General features: G+C 44.6%; 1 protein-coding gene across 5 annotated transcripts in view; it reads right to left on the minus strand.

The window, feature by feature from the left end:
• SEPTIN6 (septin 6) overlaps nt 1-21,289 on the minus strand; it is a 74,696-nt gene that overhangs the window by 34,782 nt on the left and 18,625 nt on the right. For all 5 annotated transcript variants that reach the window (XM_043897848.1, XM_043897846.1, XM_043897850.1 and 2 more), the window contains exon 3: nt 13,683-13,878. In XM_043897848.1, the coding sequence (XP_043753783.1) occupies nt 13,683-13,878 (196 nt within the window). The remainder of the gene's footprint in view (nt 1-13,682; nt 13,879-21,289) is intronic.

The following is a 21,289-nucleotide window of genomic DNA, read 5'->3' on the forward strand; positions in this document are numbered from 1 at the left end:
ATATACCCTGAGAAAACCATAATTCAAAAGACACATGTACCCCAGTGTTCATTGCAGGACTATTTATGGTAGCTAGGATATGGAAGCAACCTAGATGTCCAGAGACAGATGAATGAATAAAGAAGTTGTGATACATATATACACAATGGAATATTACTCAGCCATAAAAGGAACAAACGAGTCAGTTCTGCTGAGGTGGATGAACCTAGAGCCTGTTATACAGAGTGAAGTAATTCAGAAAAAGAAAAACAAATATCATATATTAATGCATATATATGGAATCTAGAAAAATGGTACTGATGAACCTATTTGCAGGGCTGGAATAGAGACGCAGACATAGAGAATGGACTTGTGGACACAGTGGGGGAAGGAGAGGGTGGGACGAATTGAAAGAGTAGCACTGAAACATATATATTACCATGTGTAACATAAATAACTAGTGGGAAGTGGCTGTATGATGCAGGGAGTTCATCCCAGAGCTCTGTGACAACCTAGAGGGGTGGGGGGTTAGGGTGGGAGGGAGGCTCAGGTGGGAGGGGACATATGTATACTTACTGCTGATTCATGCTGCTATATGGGAGAAACCAACACAACATTGTAAATCAATTATCTTCCAACTAAAAAAATTTTAAAAACCACACTGAGATATCACCTCACACCTATTAGTATGGCTACTATCAAGAAGACAAGAGAAAAAAGAAAAGAAGACAATTTTTATCCATTGATCCGTTGTTCAATACTTGGATTGTTTCCATGTCTTGGCTGTTGTGAACAGTACCACAATGGACACAGGAGTGCAGATATCCCTTGAATATCCTGTTTTCATTTCTTTTGCAATATGTACTCAGAGGCAGGACTGCTGGATCATATGGTAGTTCTATTTTTTATTTTTAAAATTGTTTTCCATGATGACTGAGCCACCAGCGGTGCACAGGTATTCCTTTTTCTTTACCTTTGCTAACACTTGATTTCTCTTTTTGGAAACAATATAAGGTGTCTATCCACAGATGAATGGATACAAAAAGATGTGTCTAGTAAAGTAATTATACTTCAATAAAAAAATAAAAGTCATTCCAGCAAAAAAAACAAAGTAGGTAACAGTCTACAGTAACTTCAGCAGTGCCTGTGATTTCATAACCAATAGAAATTACCAATATTTTTTGTTTCCTATTACAATTGTTGCAAATATCTCAAAACAGCATTTATAATCATGATCTCTAAATTATAATAGTTATTAGACCTGCATATAGCTGTTGTTATGTCAGAGATTAGTAGAGAAGGACACAGATTACTATATCACAATTTTAAAATATTTTGGTAACTGTATTTTTTTGATGGGCTTCCCTAGTAGCTCAGCTGGTAAAGAATCCACCTACCTAATAAAGAAAAAAGAAAAAGAATCCACCTGCAATGCAGGAGACCCTGGTTCGATTCCTGGGTCAGGAAGATGCCCTGGAGAAGGGATAGGCAACCCACTCCAGTATTCTTCAGCTTCCCTGGTGGCTCAGCTGGTAAAAAACCCGCCAGCAATATGGGAGACCTGGGTTTGACCCCTGGGTTGGGAAGATCCCCTGGATAAGGGATAGGCTACTCACTCCAGTATTCTGGCCTGGAGAATTCCATGGACTGTAGAGTTGATATATTTTAGGCAAGTTATTCTGAGCCCAGAGGCCTCACTGGTTTAAGGGGCCAATAGCACAAACAAGCCCAGTCTAGACACTATTTCTTATTCATTTCAGATGGTGATATGTATTATGAAGACAATAAAATAGGATAATGGGATAAAAGATGGCTGAGGGCTCAGCTACTTTAAATACAGTGATCAAGGAAGGCTTCTCTGAGGACGTGGCGCTTGAGCTGTAAGGATGAGAATGACAGTCATAAGAATCTGGGAGAAGAGCATTCCAGGCAGAAGGAAAAACAAATGCAATGGTCCTGAGGCAGAAACAAGCTTGACAAATCTGAGCAAGAGAATTAGGGAATGAGGAAGAGCAACATACTGTTCACAATTGCTCAAAGGTGGGAACAACTCAAAAGTCCATCAACTGATAAAATGTGGAATACCATACAAAGGAATATTACTCAGCCATGAGTAATATTACTTTTCAGCTATGAAAAGGAAGAAAATTCAGATACATGCTGCCACATGGATGAACCTTGAAAACATTATGCTAAGTGAAAGAAGCTAATCACAAAAGGACAAATAGTATATGACTTCACTTCTACGAAGTACTGCTGCTGCTGTTAGTCGCTCAGTCGAGTCCAACTCCTTGCGACCCCATGGACCACAGCCTGTCAGGCTCCTTTGACTATTCTATGAGGTACTAGAATAGTCAAATTCACAGAGACAGGAAATAGAATAATAACTGGGAGCTGAGAGGAAAGGGTAATGGGAAGTTATTGTTTAATGTGTTTCCTTTGGGGATGATGAGAATGTTTGGGAACTAAACAGAGGTAGTGGTTGCACAACACTAAACTTATTAGATGCCACTAAATTTGTTCACTTTAAAATAGTTAATTTTATGTTATGTGACTTTCACTTCAAGAAGTACAAAAATAATAAGAGATGAAGCAAGTGAGGTAATGGAGACAGATCACATAAGGTCTTGTGGGTAAGATTATAGTAAGGGTTTTTTGTTTTTTGGTTTTTTTTGCTGTGAAGAGGGTCTTCTGTTCCATACTGCTTTCTAATTGATTGCTGTCAGATAAGAAGTCTATGACTTTCTGCATATTTATTTTGAAATTAGCTACCTTGTCTTTCAGTTGATTATACTGGATTTTTTAAATAGAGATATTACAGAAAAGTAAGAGTTTTATCTTTCAATTGTTTTCTTTCTTGATAATGTTAACCAGTCCCTTCTTGAAATACTGTCCTTTGGCTTCACTGCCACCATTAGCTCCTACCTCTATAATAACTCTTCTTTCTCACTCACCTTAGCTTCAGTTCTTGGCCTGTTTCTGAGGTTCCATCCTGGACCATCTTTTGTGGTCATTCTGCACATCACAGGCATGTTAACCCTGCGTGGTTCCATTCACTGTCACGGCCTCAGTTACCACTGGCTCCTATCACACTTCATAGACACCCAGAAGTCACCCCAGTCTCCCTCTCCCACATGCCAGCCCTCTGTGCAAACACAGCTATCAGAAGCTCCCCTGCTGGAAACCCAGAAGACCTGGTCACAGACATCATACTCAAACAGTACCATGTCAGGCATCAAAGCCAAGATAACACAAGGTCAGGTCTACTGGAACAGCGCTCAGAGTGACAACACCTCATTTACTCCATCTTTCCAATCACCTCTTCCCTCTGTGCTCATCGCTATTCTGCTCTCTCCTCGTGGACTCACTATCCCTCCAAACTATGTCCACTGTGCCCTCTGAAACTCCTGAACCACGCTGAACAAAATTGCCACTCAGAGTGTGGTTCCCTAACTGGCAGCGCTAGCATCATCAGCAGGCTTGTTAGAAATGGAGACTCTCCAGTCTCCAACCCAGACCCACAGGATCAGAATCTATATCTTGTTAAGAGCCACAGTGGCTCATATGCTACTTTAAAGTCTGAGAAGTAGCATATGCCATCTTCCTCTTTATAGAAGCTGCCAATCTCTTCATGCTACTGGAAACCTAATTCTCTCCTGAGGACCCCACTGCCTAGCAGCCCTCTCCTGTGTAGGCTCCTCATTCTCCCACAACCTGTGTACGCTGGGCTCAGTGCGGTGGGCATCCAGGCAGACTCTGAGCACTTTTAGACCATTACTCCTCTAAAAGTGAAAGTGAAGTCGCTCAGTCATGTCTGACTCTTTGCGACCCCATGGACTGTAGCCCACCAGGCTCCTCTGTTCATGGGGTTCTGCAGGCAAGAATACTGGAGTGGGTTGCCATTTCCTTCTCCAGGGAATCTTCCCGACCCAGGGATCAAACCCAGGTCTCCCGCATTGCAGACAGGCACTTTAACCTCTGTGCCACCAGGGAAGCCCAAGAGGACAGTATTACTCCTCTACCTTTGTGTAAAACAACACTCTCCATTTGAGACCTGTTCCATCCTCTTCTGACCCAGTCTTTCTTCCTGTTCCGGGTGACTGCAATGTGCTTGTGGACAAGCCATCAGCCTTCAGCCTCTTTATTCCTTGATGGCCTCAACTTCCCCAACCTCCAGACCCTTCCACTTCAGCCACCTCCACACCGGACCATTTGCCAGGCCAGCCCCACCCAAGACAGCCTCTAACTCTCTGACCACTGCCGCACATCTTTCCAGCTCTCTTATGTCTCTGATGGGCCTAAACTTGATCTTTCACCTCATAGAATCCTCTGGTACCTTGGTCTCTCCATTATCCCACAGGCTATCAGCCCCTCATGGCCTCATCTTCTTCTTGGCCTGGGCTGACGCCTTAATCAATGGCCCCAAACACTCTTTTATGAACTCCTCTCCCATTGCACCCTCCTTGCCTGGCCGAACTGCTGGACTGGAAACATTTCAGTATCTTCCCTCTGCTCCTAGACCACTGCTGAAGTTGACTAGAAGCAAATCACAAAATGTGGGGTCTTGGCGCCCAAATTCCTGGCCTCCAACCTCATATATGCCTTTAAAACAATATGACATCCCTTTGCTTGGGCTCGATTGGCTCCTTCCCACTGCTTTCACTAACCAGGCCAAACTGTCCCCACTTTCCTCAAGCTCCAAAACTCATCTGTGACCCTTCCCTCTCACAGGACAGTGTCACCTTCTACTTTATCAACACAATCAAGGTCACCAGGCTCATACTACCCCAACCTGCCTCACTCCCTCCCCTTCTCTGTGCCCTTTAGTCTCTGAGGACAAAGCATCCCTCATCCTGTTCAAGGTCCATCAGCCCTGGTGCCCTTGATCTCATTCCTTTCAGGCTCTTTTGAGAACCTGCTATCTATCAGCTCCTCACCTCCTACTGACCACTCCCCCTCCCTGAAACCTATGAACAGGCTTACGTCTTCCCTCGGCTCAAAAAAAAAAAGATCTTTCCTCAGCCAGTCCTCCTCAACCACACATTTCTCTCCAACTACGGCCCTGTGTCTTCTCTTTCCTTACCAGTCAAGTCTCTCTTTTGCACCTACTACAGGGCCTGACATATAACAGGCACCCCATAAATATTTAGTGCATGGATGGAGATGTTTTTTGAAAGAACAATCTACTCATTTATTGATTTATTTTTACTTCCTCTTCATTCCTCAATACACTGTAGACTGGTTTCCACCCTCACCAGCATCCTAGTTAACACACTCAATGGATACTTTGGGGATTTTTGTTGCTGTTTGAAGTATAGTTGATTTATGTTGTGTTCGTTTCAGATATACAGCAAAATGAATCAGTTATGTGTATATATGTGCGCATGCATGCTAAGTCACTTCAATTGTGTCTGACTCTTTGCAACCCTGTGGACTGTAGCCCGTCAGGCTCCTCTGTCCATGGGATTCTCCAGGTAAGAATACTGGAGTGGGCTGCCATTTCCTTCCCCAGAGGATCTTCCCTACCCGGGGATTGAACCCACGTCTCCTGTGCCTCCTGCGCCTCCTGCATTGGCAGGCAGGTTCTTTACCATTTGACGCCACCTGGGAAGCCATATATAGATATATCTATAAATACAAATATATCTTCTTTTTAAGATCGTTTCCATTATAGGTTATAACAAGATATTGAATATAGTTTCCTGTGCTATACAGTAGGTCCTTGTTTATTTTATATAGTGTATATCTGTTAATCCCAAACTCCTAATTTATTCTTCTTTGATGACCATAAATTTGTTTTATATGTCTGTGAGTTAGATATTTTTAGCTTTTTACATTTTATTTTATTTATTTATTTTGGCTGTGCAGGGTCTTCACTGCTGTGTAGGCTCTTTTTTAGTTGTGGAGAACAGGGGGCTTACTTGCCCCAAGGCATGTGAGATCATCCCTGATCAGGGATCGAATGGTGTCTCCTGCACTGGCAGGCAGATTCTTTACCACTGAGTCACCAGGGAAGTCCCTATTTTAAGTTTTAAATGATGAAAAGTTAGGTGTTTATTTTTCCCATCAATGTATATATTGATTCATCATTCATTCAACAAATGTGTACTGAATACCTACTATAAGACAGCTGGCTACCTTGTACTCATCTTGCAAAACTTGAAAACTTAGCCCAGTCATTCCTGATCACCTCCTCTCCCCTTTCCACAGCCTCCAAACTACATACTCCCACCACCAGACTTGATTGCCTGTTCCCACAGTCCTTCTCCACACACCTCTGTTACTGTACTTACCATATTATGTAGAATTTGTGCACATATATTTGCCCCTTCTATTAAACTGTGAGTTCCTTAATTAGAGACTGTGCTTTATTTCTTAGTATTCCTGGCCCTTCACACTGTACCTGGCACACAGTGGTGGTTTAGTCACTAAGTCATGTCCAACTCTTGCAATCCCATGGACTGTAGCCCACCAGGCTCCTCTCTCCATGGGATTCTCCAAGCAAAAATACTGGAATGGGTTGCCATCTCCTTCTCCAGGCATACAGTAGGCATTCAGAATTTTATAACCTGAACTAGATCCCTGCTGTCAACTGGTTACTATGTCTTATGGATTCTTTCTCTTACATCAGGCCTCCTCCTGTCTATCCTTGAAGCTTCTGCTCCTGTTCAAGCCCTTTTCATCTCTTCCATCCTCATAAAACTCACCCATGACCTCCCTGCCTCCCTCTGCATGCTGCTTTATCTTTTGCCCAGCTCAGAAAAGCTTTTTAAAGGAGCAGTCTACACCCACTGTATCTGCTTCCTTTGAAATTTTTTTCAATTTTTTAAAAAATTTACTCGTAATCATGCAAACAATACATGTACTTAATCTACCATTCTCAGAGGTAACTACTATTTTTAGTTTGATTATCCATACAGACTTTTTTCTATGTCTCTATAAACAGAGAGAGGGGTGGGGAGGGAAGGATAGGGGGAGAAAGGGAGAAATGTTTGTTTTATTGGGAAGGGGTAGATTTACACAAATGGCATCATGATCTGTGTATCATTCTTCAACTTCTTTTTTTCACTTAGCAACCTGTTTATGTGAGTATGTATAGATCTAACTTGTTCTTTTACATGGCCAAGTACAGGTCCATGGTATGGCGGTATTATAGCTCATTTAATTGCCCTCTTGGTGGAAATTTAGACTGCTTAAAATTTTTTTCATCCCATAACCAATGATACAGTGAACATCCTTTCTGTGGGCCTTTTACGAACACGTGCAATCATTTCTCTAGGCTGTATACATAAAGATGGACCTGCTAGATCATAAGATACTCACATTTCTTTTTTTTCATTTTTTATTTTGTTTGGAAACGAGTTCTTTTAGAGTGAAATGTTTTGATGGTTAAAGAATAATTCATTTTGAGACTTAAAAACTTGATATCTACTGAATTTAAATTTTTTTTTTTTCCTGTTCTGGGTCTTCGTTGCTGCGTGGGCTTTTCTGTAGTTGTGGAGAGCGGGGGTTACTCTCTAGTTGGGCTTCTCATTGCGGTGGCTTCTTTTGTTGCAGAGCACAGGCTCTAGGGCGTGTGGGCTTCAGTATTTGCAGCTCTCAGGCTCTAGAGCACAGGCTCAATAGTTGTGGCACACAGGCTTGGGTGCTCTGTAGCATGTGGGATCTTCCCGACCCAGGGATCAAACCCATGTCTCCTGCATTGGCAGGCAGACTCTTTACCACTGAGCCACCAGGGAAGCCTTGATATCTATTGATATTGATGGTTGTATTAGTCAGGGCTCTCCAGAGAAACAAAATCAATAGGATGTATATTTATCTAGAGAGAGAGATTTATTTTAAGGAATTAGCTTATCACATTTAAAATTTTAAGAGATACTGTCAAATTTGCCCTTTAAAAAATCTGTATCAATTTATACTCCCAGCAAGATGAATGAAATTAGCTGGTATTAATGGATATTGTATTTTTATGTTTTATTTTTGCAAATCTGATAGATGAAAAAAATACTTCATTGTTTCATTTCACATTTCCCTGACCATTGATGAAGCTGAATGACCATCATTTTATATATTGATGGTCCATTTACATTTCCCCTTCTGTCAACTACTTGTTTCTCACTGAATTGTAGAAGCTCTTTTTACATTTTAGAAAAACACTTTGTCTGCTATATGAAAAAGTGAAAGAGAAAGTCACTCAGTCATGTCCAACTCTTCGTGACCCCATGGGCTATAGCCTGCCAGGCTCCTCTGTCCATGGAATTCTCCAGGCCAGAATACCGGAGTGGGTAGCTGTTCCCTTCTCCAGGGGCTCTTCCCAACCCAGGGATGGATGTCTGCTATATAGGTTCCAAATATTTTCTTCCCATCTGTAGTTTGGTTTTGCTTTTGCTTATAATATCTTTCAATAGACTATGACTGAAAAAATGCACAACCTAAAAGCTGAGAATTATGTTTTACTTGGTGGACAAAACTGAGAACTTAAGCCTAGAAGACACCTTCTCAGCTCTAAGGGACTGCTCCGAAGAGGTAACGGAGGAGACAAGATATCCAGGGGGTTTTGCAACAAAATCCAGGTAGTCAGACCATCAAAAGACTACTGCTAGTTAAAGAAAACCAGACATCTCAAGTTAATGAGTGCAGTACTTTTCTATGTATGGGAAGAGGCAAGAGTCTGGTGGGGCTTATTGAAATCATGCCTTTGATAGGCATCTTAACTGTCCAGGGCCAGTATACTGCTTTTCTCCATCCATCCTGAGTCCCCTCGGAATGCACTGTGTGTGGTCTCAGTGGCCGCTGCCTTGATGCAACATCCTTTGTTTACTGATAAGGCAGGCGACATTTTTCATCCACAAGACAAAGGTTTTGTTTTGCTTAATTTTTAATGAATTTAAATCTGTCAGTCTTCTCTGACTTTTGGATTTTGCATCACAACTAGAAAAGCCTTCTCTACCCTCCAAAGTTACAAAAATATTCTCCTATGTTTTCTCCTCGTATTTTTAGAAATTGTTTTTAATCCAACTGGAATCTATTTTGGGGACTGATACTTGTGTGGGAGGGTCTCATCTTATTTCTTCCTGATGGATGACCTATTTTCCCAGCACATTTTCTTGAATAGTCCATTCTTTTCCTTGCAAATGACAAATGCTAAATTCTCACAGAAACAGGAATTTGATCTTGGACTCATTTTTCTGTTCAATTGCTCCTTTTGCTAGTCTGATGCCTGTACTTCCTTATCTCCCATTCATTCATGGCAAACTAGTTTCCACCCACAATACCCCTGGTATTATTCTTAAGTGTATTTATTAATGACCTCCATTCATATTGCCAAACCTAATGAATATTTCTCCTTTTTTTTTTTTTTGCCACACCAAAAGGTTATGTGGGATCTTTAGTTCCCCGACCAAGGATGGAACTTGTTGCCTCTGCAGTGGAAGCTCAAAGTCTTAACCATTCGACCACCAGGGAAGTCCCAATATTTTTCAGCTTTTACCTTCCTGGACACTATTTATCATATCCTCCCATATGCTACATGATACAACTCTCCCTTGATTCTTCTACCAATAAAAGTCATGATCATAACAATATCTTCTGTTCATCAGTTACCCTGCGCCAGGCACTGTTTAAGCATTTCCTACATGTGGAGTATGCCTCACACATCACCCTCTGGGTAGATATTAGTATTATCATCATCTCCCCTTTACAGAAAACTGAGGCATAAAGAATTTAAGCGCCAGACTTCCCTGGTGGTCCAGTGGTTAAGAACCCGCCTGCCAATGCAGGAGACACGGGTTTGATCCCTGGTCCAGGAAGATTCCATATGCCTGTAAGCTGCCAACTACTGAGCCTGCACTCTGAAGCCCGTGCTCTGCAACAAGAGAAGCCACCACAACTAGAGTAGATCCCACTCACCGCAACTAGAGAAAGCCTGCGTTCAGCAGAGCCAGCACCGCCAAAAATAATTACAAAAAAGAATTTAAGTGCCGAGTTGTCGTGTGAGCCCTGACAGTTGTAACTTGCATTTTTTGTAACTCAAGTGCCTGATTTAAGCTTTGATTTCAAAGGCATCCACTTCAATAAGACATTACTTCAAGGATGGCTATCTCGAATAAACACATTGCCAGCCACAGAAAGATAAGGAACCAGCCTTCCCCACCCCCTCACCTCTCCACCCCAGGCTTCTTTGTTTTAAAGATCTTGGTGAATTTTTATAATTGACCATTTAAGCCACTTGCTTTCTCTCTCATGTTTTAAATTCATCAATAAAGAGCAAGCCTGCAAAACTACAGGCCACCCACCCTCACCCACCCTTGATCCCAGGGAAAGCAGAACCCCTGGCCCAGGTCCTCTCTCTCTCTTTCTTTACCCTTGACCCTCAACCTTGCTGTGTGGCCCCAGGTATGCCTTCTCCTTTCCAGGACCTGTGAGTAATAAACCCCTTTTCCCCTTCAAGTTGCCTGATGGTTGTTACCAAGGGTATCTTGCAATCATAAGAACCACAACACTGGTTATGGATAGGGTGAGACCCAAACAAAACACCCGTGCAACATCCTTAAATTAATAGGTAGCAGGATGGGACCAAACCCAGCTCTGTCAGAGCCCAAAGCCTAGGTCCCTAAGCACACCCCTTTTTCCAGCCTGTGCTCTGTCTCCCCCTCCAGCTCCTTTTGCTCCAGCATCTTTCAAATGGTGGCCTTCCCATTTCCATTTCCCGTGGGTATATATTTAGGCGTGCTATTGCTGGCTTTTATGACAAGCTTGTGTTTAACTTCTGAAGAGACTCCCACACTCTTTTCCGAAGTGTCTGTACCATTTACCTTCCCGCCAGCAGTGTCATGAGGGTTCTGATTTCTCCACATCCTCACCAATACTTGCTGTTTTCTGTTTTTTGGTTATAGCCATTCTAGTGGGTGTGAAGTGATAACTCGTTGTGGCTTTGATTTGCATTTCTTGAATGGCTAATGATGTTGAGCATCTTTTGATGTTTTTATGAATCATGCATGTATATTCTTTGGTGAAATGTGTATTCAGATCTTTTGCTCACTTGTTTAATTGGGTTGTTGTCTTATTTGGGAAAAGCAAGCTTTCTTAAAATACACTGGTTACAAGTCCTTTATAAGACATATGATTTGCAAATGTTTTCTCCCTGTCTGGGACATGTCTTTTCAATTCCTTAATAGTGTGAATCTTTTTAATTTTAATGAAGTCCAGTTTATGGTTCTTTTTCTTAAAAAATAGTGCCTTTCCCCAGGCTCTAGCCTTCGTCCCTGCTCTCCTCAGTTTACCTCTGCATCCTGGGTAAAGCAGGGCTTTCTGATGCTCTATTTTAGTGCAGCTGCACTGACCTATCTATGCCCTCCTGGCCTTGTCAGAATGGAGAAAACATGGCTTTTTGGTACAAATCCCTGGAACTCACTCTACTACTGTTCCCCAGCCCATTTCCCGGAGGCTTCTCATTTCTACTTATTCGAGTTTGTGTTATTTGATATAAGCATGTATCATACTTATAATTAGGAAAAACAGTAAGCATACTAAAAATATAAAAGAAGCAGATTAGCCTCTAAGGGGTTCTATCAGTTCAGCCCTCCCAAACCATCATTATCCAGACATTTTCCAATGTTAGGCGTATCAAACGTATGTTACTGAGAACCGTAAGATATTTAATTGAGGAGATGCTGAGCAATCTGCAGCTGAGATTAATCACTCATATTGTGACCCAAATATCCCCTTTCCCCAGGGTTTAATTTATTCTCCCCCATACAAGATTAGCACAATAAGCAAGCCTATAAAAAGCAGAGGTGTCCTTCATCTAGAATTTCAAATGGAAAACAGAATTCAGCTCACATCTTAAGGAGCTAAACATATCTATTCATTATAAGGAAATGAGTGTGGCTGTTGTTATTTTAAGGGAGAAATAGAAAAATTGGGGATACAAATTTGCTAAGAAGCAAGGGGATTCTCAGAGGATGAGCAGACACTTTGCTCAAAATGATGAATGACCTTTTCTGCGAAGAGCATGTGGGATTACACATGATTTTTAGTTAAATGCAGATGGTGTCTGACCCTCCCCACCTCAACCCAGCCCTCATCCTGTCCTCATCTGAGCCTCGCTCCGGCCCTCCCTGGCACACCATTTTCAACCGCCCACGGTCTCTCCTCCCACCTCTTTGCTTATTCCAACTCAGTCTCTTTCCAGGATGTCTTTTCCTCCATCTGCTGACTTAACATCCCCAGGCTTTTGTTTTTAGCACAGTGTTCACCTCACTCAACTCCACTCCCTGGATGATCTTATTTACGTCTGCGGCTGGAACACAGTCCCTCTACCTTGATAACCTAAGTCTTTTGCCAGGACAGGCCTTTTCCTCACCTCAAAAGCCTGCACATTCAGCTGCCAACCGATGAAGGGCGCCTCCTCTCTCAACAGGCCACAGGCATCTCAAGCTCACCGTGTCCAAAACAGAGCTAGTTCTTTTTAAACCTGGTTCTATTTGAGTCCCTCTTACTGAATGCCCCCACCATCTGTCCACTCTCCAAAGCCAGAAATCTCAGTCTTATTCTAGGTTCTTCTTTTGCCTTCCCGACCTCAACACCAAGCCTCTACCAAGTCCTCTTGAGTTACCTACTCAACAGTTACCCCATCTGTCTCCTCTTCCCTGTTTTACCGCCGGCCTCCATCAAATTGGTCCAACAGTCTCCTAGTTGGTCTTCCTGCTCTCCAGCCCATGTCCATACTATCCCAAAGCCCCTTCTTCAAAGGCCAATCCAACCACATCATTCTACTTTGTAGAGCTTTTTATTCTATTAACCCCTTTTATTTATTTATTCTATTAACCCTATTTTATTCTATTAACCCCTCCATCATCCGGCCCCTTCTTACCTCTTCAGGCTCATCTCCCCTCACTTTTCCCCCAGCTCATGCCAAGCACCAGCCCAGGGACAGAGTGGCTATCACAGGGACCTAAGCTTATATGATTTGAAGGGCCCTCCAAGAAAGAGCAAACAACACAATGACTAGAAATTAGTTCCAGGGCTTTGGAGGGGCGTGGGCAAGTGAGGGTCCTGAAACAACCTTCACTAGCTCCACCCCTGGTCTAGCCGAACAGAACAAGTGCAGTCCCCTACAGCATACCATGGTCTTCCACAGCCTTTGCCTTCATACAAGCTGTTGTCCCTCTCTGGAATGCCCTTTCCAAACTTCCCTTGTCTGTCCAGCAAAATCGTTCACCCTTCAAAGGCCAGGTCAGGCACACCTCCTCTGTGCAGGCCTCCCTGAACACCCCTCCCCCCACCCCCTTCCCCACCCCACACCCCGCCCTGAGAGCTGACTGTTCTCTCCTTCCCGTTCTCATTGTAACACTGTACCCTGTCCTTTACAGAGGAGGTCACCTCAAAGGAACTTGTTGATTTAAGACCAGGCTTCCCCGTGACTGCCTCGAGGTCAGAGACAAAGTCATTCCTCTTTAGATTGTTAGAGAGCATGGCAGTACCTGGCACAAGGTAGGAATTCAGTAAATGTTTGCTGAATGAAGGAGAAAGACATCCTCCTTTCAGCAGAGCATGTGGAGTAGAGCACTGAAATAGACAGGAACCCCGGCGGAAGGCGGCGCTAGTGAGCTCTCTGCTGACAAGAGGTCTGGCAAGAACCCGGTGGTGAGCTCCTCCCCGTGGGCTTCCCACCGGCCTCCCCACCCCACTGCCTCCCTTACCTGTCCTCCTTGTTGATCTGGTCCCCGAAGCCCACCGTGCTAACAATTGTCAGCTTTAGCCCCACGTTGCTCTCTTGAAGGTCATAGGTATTGGACCGGAGCTGGACACCCGGCTGTGTGTGGGTGGCTGGCTCCCCCTCGAACTTGGTGTTGAACAGGGTGTCCATGAGGGTGGACTTGCCCAAACCTGTCTCTCCTGAAAAATGAAAGAATGAACTGTGATGCATTCATGCATATTTTGGATGTATATTCACTGACATGGGAGAACATACACAGTAAGACACTAAGTGAAGAGCGCCTAGAACTAGACGGACTAGGTGATCTCAGTTAAGTGAAAAGGAGTCTAAGGAACTGCAGCAACGTATTGGCAGTAGTCATCTCAGGATAGTGGAATGGGGGTAATTTTCCTTTTAGTCTTCATATTTTTGTACTATTTGAAAATTGAGCGTGCATCGTTTTTACACTCAGAAAAAGAAACCGTGTTAAAAGGAGATGATGGAGAGGCAAAGTCATGCCTAAGGAAAAGACTGGAAGGGCATACAGAGCACTCTTACCAAACAGTCATGTCTGGGTGGTGGGGTTGTGTGTGGTTTTCACTTCCTTCTTTATGCTTTTCTATATTGTCCCAGTTTTCTACAAGGAACTTGTATAGCTTTCATAAGAAAAATTTAAGGGCTATCTTCAAGTTTAAAAGAAGGGACAGAAGTCCCTCCTCAAATAAATATCCTCTCCTCTCAACAAGCTCCCCCCATTCCCTGCCAGCCCCAGACAGCAGGGGATGCACATCCCAGTGGGGAGACCATTTTTAGCTAATGGGGAGGGAATTCAGCAGGCCACAAATTATCCTTCCCTTTAGATTTCAAACAAGCCAGTCATTTGTTTGTTTAACTAACAGGCTGCAGGATACTAATAAATTCAACCACTGGAATTTCAAAGTCTTGGCTTTCACACTAAGGAGTGGGGGCAGGGCTGTGGGGACTGGTGAAGGTTCTTGGAGGTTATTCCTGAGAGCTGAGAGCTGCAACATATATTCAGCCACTGCCAGGAGCCAAGGACTGCGCTTTGGAGACCTGGGCTGCCCTGTTATCATCATCCCTCTGCTCCCCTTCCCCGCTCCCATCCCTTGAAATATAAGAATTGAAACAAGTATGCTATCAAGGGTGAAACAGACCACCAGCCCAGGTTGGATGCATGAGACAAGTGCTCCGGGCTGGTGCACTGGGAAGACCCAGAGGGACGGATGGAGAGGAAGACGGGAGGGGGGATCAGGATGGGGAACACATGTAAATCCATGGCTGATTCATGTCAATGTATGGCAAAAACCACTACAATATTGTAAAGTAATTAGCCTCCAACTAATAAAAATAAATGAAAAAAAATAAATATTTCATTGTGGAAAAAAAAAAAAGAATTGACAGGTTTTCCCGGTGGGGAGCAGGGGGGAGTGGGTTTGCCTCGGGCAAATCGTGGCCTGGCAAGTCCTTTTTTGTGACCAACAGCACTATCTCCAGGGCAGTCCAGGGCTGGGGTTATAGCTGCTCAACCCATAACCCATAAATGGTCCATCTCTCCTCCACCCTCTGGGTGTGTCTAGCTTTGCATCTTGCAAACCTCTTTCATCCCGAATAATGAGCTATGAATGCAGGAGGTGCTTTTAAAAATATCTGTCTCTCGCAGACAGGGAACAGACTTATGGACACGGTGGGGGGTGGGGGTGGGTAGTGGCAGGAAGGAGAGGGCAGGATGAATGCAGAGGGTAGCATGGAAACATATACACCAATATATGTAAAACAGATAGCCAGTGGGAATTTGCTATTTGACTCAGGGAACTCAAACCAGGGCTCTGTGACAACCTAGAGGGGTGGGATGGTGTGGGAGGTGGGAGAGAGGCTCAAGAAGGAGGGGACATATGTATACTTATGGCCGATCCATGTTGATGTAGTGCAGAAACTAACACAGCATTGTAATTATCCTTCAATTAAAAACTAATAAATTAAGAAAAAAAATATCTGTCTCTACTGAGCGCTCTCTGTGTGGAGAGATTGGTGAGACAGAGGGAAAACAAGGAGAACATTCAACTCAGCCTGGCTACCCGGCCCCCCAGCCCGATTTCATAGCCAGGTCTGACTAATGCGGTTGAGTGCCGGGGTGCAGGGAAATGTTCCTTGCACAGATCACATTTCCAGCCAGGATCTGCTATACCTATTAGCAGCAAACACTCTCTCAAAAGAGGCCCTTTCTTTCCCTCCCTAAGAGCACCAGAAGTATTCGGGTCCCCAGAAAAATCTGGCAAGGTGGGGGGCCTCTGCCATGGGAGGTGGCAGACTAGGCCGAGCAATGGCACACAACATCCGCCTCCCCGCCCGAAGTGGGGCGCAGCTCCACTGTAAAGGGGCCAGCACCGCTGAGCTGGGAAACCAGGGTGGCTCCTCCCCCTAACTTGCCTTCCCTAGGGCGCTGAGGCTCAAGCTACATTTTAGCCCGTCTTTGTTCATGCCTAATAAATCATCCCTGTACACCCCACTTTCAGACCCTTTCTCCTGTTCCATGAGCTCTTTGCTGAATGGCCTGAGATGTGGTAGGCCCTGACTCCCCAGCACCCAGAGCTGGCCCCTGACTCCCTGATCCTAAGACTTCTCTGAGAGCAGGGGACTGGCAGCTTCTAGGACTCCCCAGAGCGCCCAGCAGAGGCTCACACAGAGCCCTCAGGAGCAGTAAGCAGAGGGAGGGGCCCACCCTGTTTGTGCAGCTGGAGAAAGGGAGGCTGGGCGGGCTGGGCAGGGCAGGGCAACAGGGAAAATGACCATCCGGATGCCTGCCAGCGCAAAAGGGCTGTGGAAATTAGACGCTCAATGATGAGTGTCTGGAAGAAAAGACCCAGCGGGTGTCTAGGGAATTGTGATGAATTGCAACACGAGAAGAGGGCGGAAAATCAAGAACTGGTCCCATTGCTCTCAGTGTTCCCGCCCAGGTTGCCATCAATGTGGAGGCTGGTGGGGGTGAGGAACTAACTCTATCCTTCTCCACGGCTGGCACAGACCCAGCCTAAGCCGGGATGCTGTCCTGGGCTGAGCATTGAGGGTGGGAGGGGAGCCTAACTCAGATCAGGTCAGCAGATTCCACGCCCCTGCAGGAAGGTGGGGACTTGGCTGTTACATTCCAGCAGGAAACCTGAGGAGTCCCCAGGGGTCAATTTGTCTCTCCTGCTCCCTCCTCAAGAGTGGACAGCAGGCTTTCTTAACCCTTTTTAAGTCATCTCCACCAGTAGAGAGGATTTCCTCTCACTTGGCTTAATGTAGATAGGAACCTGGAAACACTAGATTTTTTTTTTTCAAGATTTCATTTTAAAACATGGAATATGAAATCTGCTTTTTCAAACTATATTCCCTGTGATAGTCTGGTGTTGACCTCTCTACCCCGAGTTCAACACCACTGTGACAAAGAAAAGCTTAACCCTTTTCCTCATTTGCAGTTAATGTTTGCATCCTCTGGTACCTCGTGCAATTCAGTTGTTGCAAGTGGTTAAATGCAGAGTCCCAGGCGAGTTATCACTAAATGACTGTGTCACCTAAGCCGAGCCCTTCCCCCTTTTCTGGATTCCAGTCTCTTTTTCCATAAAATAAGCAGGTTTGAGTAGTAATAAGAAAAGTTATTGCTTCTGGAGCACCTCCTTATGTGGGCACCACTGTAAATAAATACCTTATATATATTTTCTTCTGTATTACCCCAAATAAACCTGTGCATTCAGTTTCAGTCCAGTAGCTCAGTCGTGGCCAACTCTTTGTGATCCCATGGACTGCAGCAGGCCAGGCTTCCCTGTCCATCACCCACTTCCGGAGCTTGCTCAAACTCATGTCCATCGAGTCGGTGATGCCATCCAACCACCTCATCCTCTGTCATCCCCTTCTCCTGCCTTCAATCTTTCCCAGCATCAGGGTATTTTCCAATGAGTCGGTTCTTCACATCAGGTGGCCAAAGTATTGGACTTTCAGCTTCAGCATCAGTCCTTCCAATGAATATTCAGGACTGATTTCCTTTAGGATTGACTGGTTGGATCTCCTTGCAGTCCAAGGGACTCTCAAGAGTCTTCTCCAACACCACAGTTCAAAAGCATCAATTCTTCAGTGCTCAGCTTTCTTTATGGCCCAACTCTCACATCCATACATGACTACTGGAAGAACCATAGCTTTGGCTAGACAGACCTTTATCGGCAAAGTAATGTCTCTCTGCTTTTTAATACTTTGTCTAGGTTGGTCATAGCTTTTCTTCCAAGGAGCAAGCTTCTTTTAATTTCATGGCTGCAATCACCATCTGTAGTGATTTTGGAGCCCCAAAAATAAAGTCTCTCACTGTTTTCATTGTTTCCCCATCTATTTGCCATGAAGTGATGGGACTGGATGCCATGATCTTAGTTTTCTGAGTGTTGAGTTTAAAGCCAGTTTTTTCACTCTCTCTTCCTTCACTTTCATCAAGAGGCTCTTTAGTTCTTTGCTTTCTGCCATAAGGGTGGTGTCATCTGCATATCTGAGGTTGTTGATATTTCTCCCGGCAATCTTGATTCCAGCTTGTGCTTCATCCAGCCTGGCATTTCACATGATGTACTCTGCATATGTTAAATAAGCAGGGTGACAATATACAGCCTTGACATACTCCTTTTCCTATTTGGAACCAGCCGTTGTTCCATATCTGGGTCTAACTGTTGCTTCTTGACCTGCATACAGATTTCTCAGGAAGCAGGTAAGGTGGTCTGGTATTCCCATCTCTTGAAGAATTTTCACAGTTTGTTGTGATCCACACAGTCAATGGCTTTGGCATAATCAATAAAGCAGAAGTAGATGTTTTTCTGGAACTCTGCTGCTTTTCCTATGATCCAACGGATATTGGCAATTTGATCTCTGGTTCCTCTGCCTTTTCTAAATCCAGCTTGAACATCTGGAAGTTCATGGTTCATGTATTGTTGAAACCTGGCTTGGAGAATTTTGAGCATTACTTTGCTAATGTGTGAGATGAGTGCAATTGTGCGGTAGTTTGAGCATTCTTTGGCATTGCCTTTCTTTGGGATTGAAAACTGATCTTTTCCAGTCCTGTGGCCACTGCTGAGTTTTCCAAATTTGCTGGCATATTGAGTGCAGCACTTTCACAGCATCATCTTTTAGGATTTGAAATAGCTCAACTGGAATTCCATCACCTCCACTAGCTTTATTCATAGTGATGCTTCCTAAGGCCCATACTATTTGTCCTTAATTTACCGATGAGTTAACCAAATCACTTCCTAGCTGTGTGCATCTGTCCCTGCTCTTCAGTCTCTCTGCACCTCACCTTTCTCATCTATAAAATGTGGCGGAAGAAACTTTTCCACAAAAGAAAAGTGAAAGAGGAAGACCCAGGGTCACAAAAGCAGGATGTGACAATGCCAGCATTAGACTGCAAGCAGTCTGACACTGGAGCCCATATATGCCCCAGGGTCCAATAGGTGTGATATGCTGGTTCACTCAGTCAGTCAACAAATCTTTAGAGCCTCTAATAGGAGCCAGGCACAGATTTAGGAGCTGGGGATACAGCAATGAACAGGACAGCCACAACCTCTGTTGGCATGTAACTCACAGGCGCATGGAGCTTGTATCTTCTGGCTCCGAATGTTGGAATAAACCAAGAGAGATGTCTTTGAGTTCAACCGGGAGGTGTCCAAAAGGAAACTCTCCAGGAACTCCTATTGGCCAAGGGAGACTATGGATGGGGACAGGGTCCTGCCTGGCTCTGTGACCTTGCCCTCTATGCCTTCCTCATCTTGCAGAGACCTGGCGAACAGTGGTGTGCTGGAGCCAGCTTGCCAGGCTTCCTGCAGCTCTTCCCAAGCCCGTGTGCAGTGATGTCAAGTTGGCAGTTTAAAACCAGCTGTGGTGAGCATAATGCCAGCTGGGAAACCAGCAGATGCTATAAACCATGGCACTGTTTCTCTGAGAGTGGGTTGCTCAACACTGACCAGCACACTATCACTGGAAGCCTTTCGTAGACAGGTGGATGGCTGCCTCTCCCAGAGACGGTGGGCTGAAGCCATCGCCACCTGACCTTGAGAGAATGCTAGTTGCCCTTCCCCTCCTTCTGCAGAGCCTCAATCCTGCTTCTCTTGTATGTTTTCTATCCCCCAAGTTCAACCGAGCCCAGTTGAGCCTGGAATCCTGAGCAGCTTCAAAGTAAATATTATCATTATGACCCTTTGTGCTCTTCACAGGCATTCTCTGTTGCTGGCACATTCAGAGGGTTGAATCTCTTTGGGGTTCCTTCCCAGTCGAATGTTTGCACTGCTGACTCAAGTGGTTCCTCCAAGGTTTCCTGTACTATATCTAGAATCCTGGGATCCTAGTGATTTCTAAAGCTAAGGGACTAGTAGATTTTTTAGAGGGGGAGGGGAATCTCATCCCATTCAGTAATTATCGTATTTATTGTCAACTGTTGGAAAAGAAACATAATATGCTCATACCCATGTGTCTGGCCCTCTAAAAATAATCGTAGATGTCATTATCAGGGCCCTTGTGTAAAAACTATGCTCTTGATTCATTAAAAATTCTCCCTCTCTGGAGAAGGAAATGGCAACCCACTCCAGTATTCTTGCCTGGGAAATCCCATGGGCAGAGGGTCCCTGTGGGCTACAAAAAAAAAAAAAAAAAAAAAATTCTCCCTCTCAATTCCATACTGGAGTGGGTAGCTATTCCCTTCTCCAGGGGAGCTTTCTGACCCAGGGATTGAACCCAGGTCTCCTGCAGGCAGATTCTTTACCGTCTGAGCCACCCATCAGGGAAGCCTGTTTCCCTCACACACATGTGCACATAGGTGTGTAGGGTACTCACTCTGCTGCTGGGGCCTCTGATCAGAGCCCAGCACCAGATAAACACTGCTGTGATAAAGATATCCTAGGTCTCTGTTAATAACCGAGGCTGGGATTAGCATAATTTTACATTTACTTAAAATTTACTTAAAATGCCTGATCAGAAAAGAAAAGGAAGTCCTTTGGGGAAACATACCCTATGAAAACAGAATGGTTTTCTAGCCATCATTAAGGGAGTAAAACTGACCGTTTTGCACAGCCAGTAGGCATGAAAATATGGTCACTGAAGGTTCTGTGAGAGAAACGATCACCTTCAGCGGCCAAGCCAGGGACCCTTCGCCAAGTCAGCGACAGCACCCCGCCCCATGGCCAGGCTGAGATGGCAGCCAAAGAGCCACTGTAAGCCACTTGTGACTTAGGGCCAACATGTGGGTTCTCAGAGCAAGGACAGGCTTGGGAGCCCAGCCAGAGACGGGGATGTATGAGTTGCAGGCTTTTGTGGATCAGGGATGGGGAATGAAATTAACCCAATCTGGGCAGGTGCATGCAAGGGGTGCACCCTCAGGGCTAAAAGGGGAGTTACTAGGGCACCCATTTCCTGAAACTTCATCAGTAGGGAGAGGAAGAGAAGGGGTGACTCCTTGGGTGTAAGGGTCTCCTTTCTCCCCTTTTCCTCTTGGAGGGTCTGTCCCCAGCAGTTGAGCAATTCTATCCCTGCAGGCACAGTGAAGCAGTTACAGTTGTAACTGCGTGGGTGAGTGGGGGTTTACTATTTCTCCCA

Source organism: Cervus elaphus, chromosome X (genome assembly GCF_910594005.1).
Source record: "Cervus elaphus chromosome X, mCerEla1.1, whole genome shotgun sequence".
NCBI classification, from domain to species: Eukaryota; Metazoa; Chordata; class Mammalia; order Artiodactyla; family Cervidae; genus Cervus; species Cervus elaphus.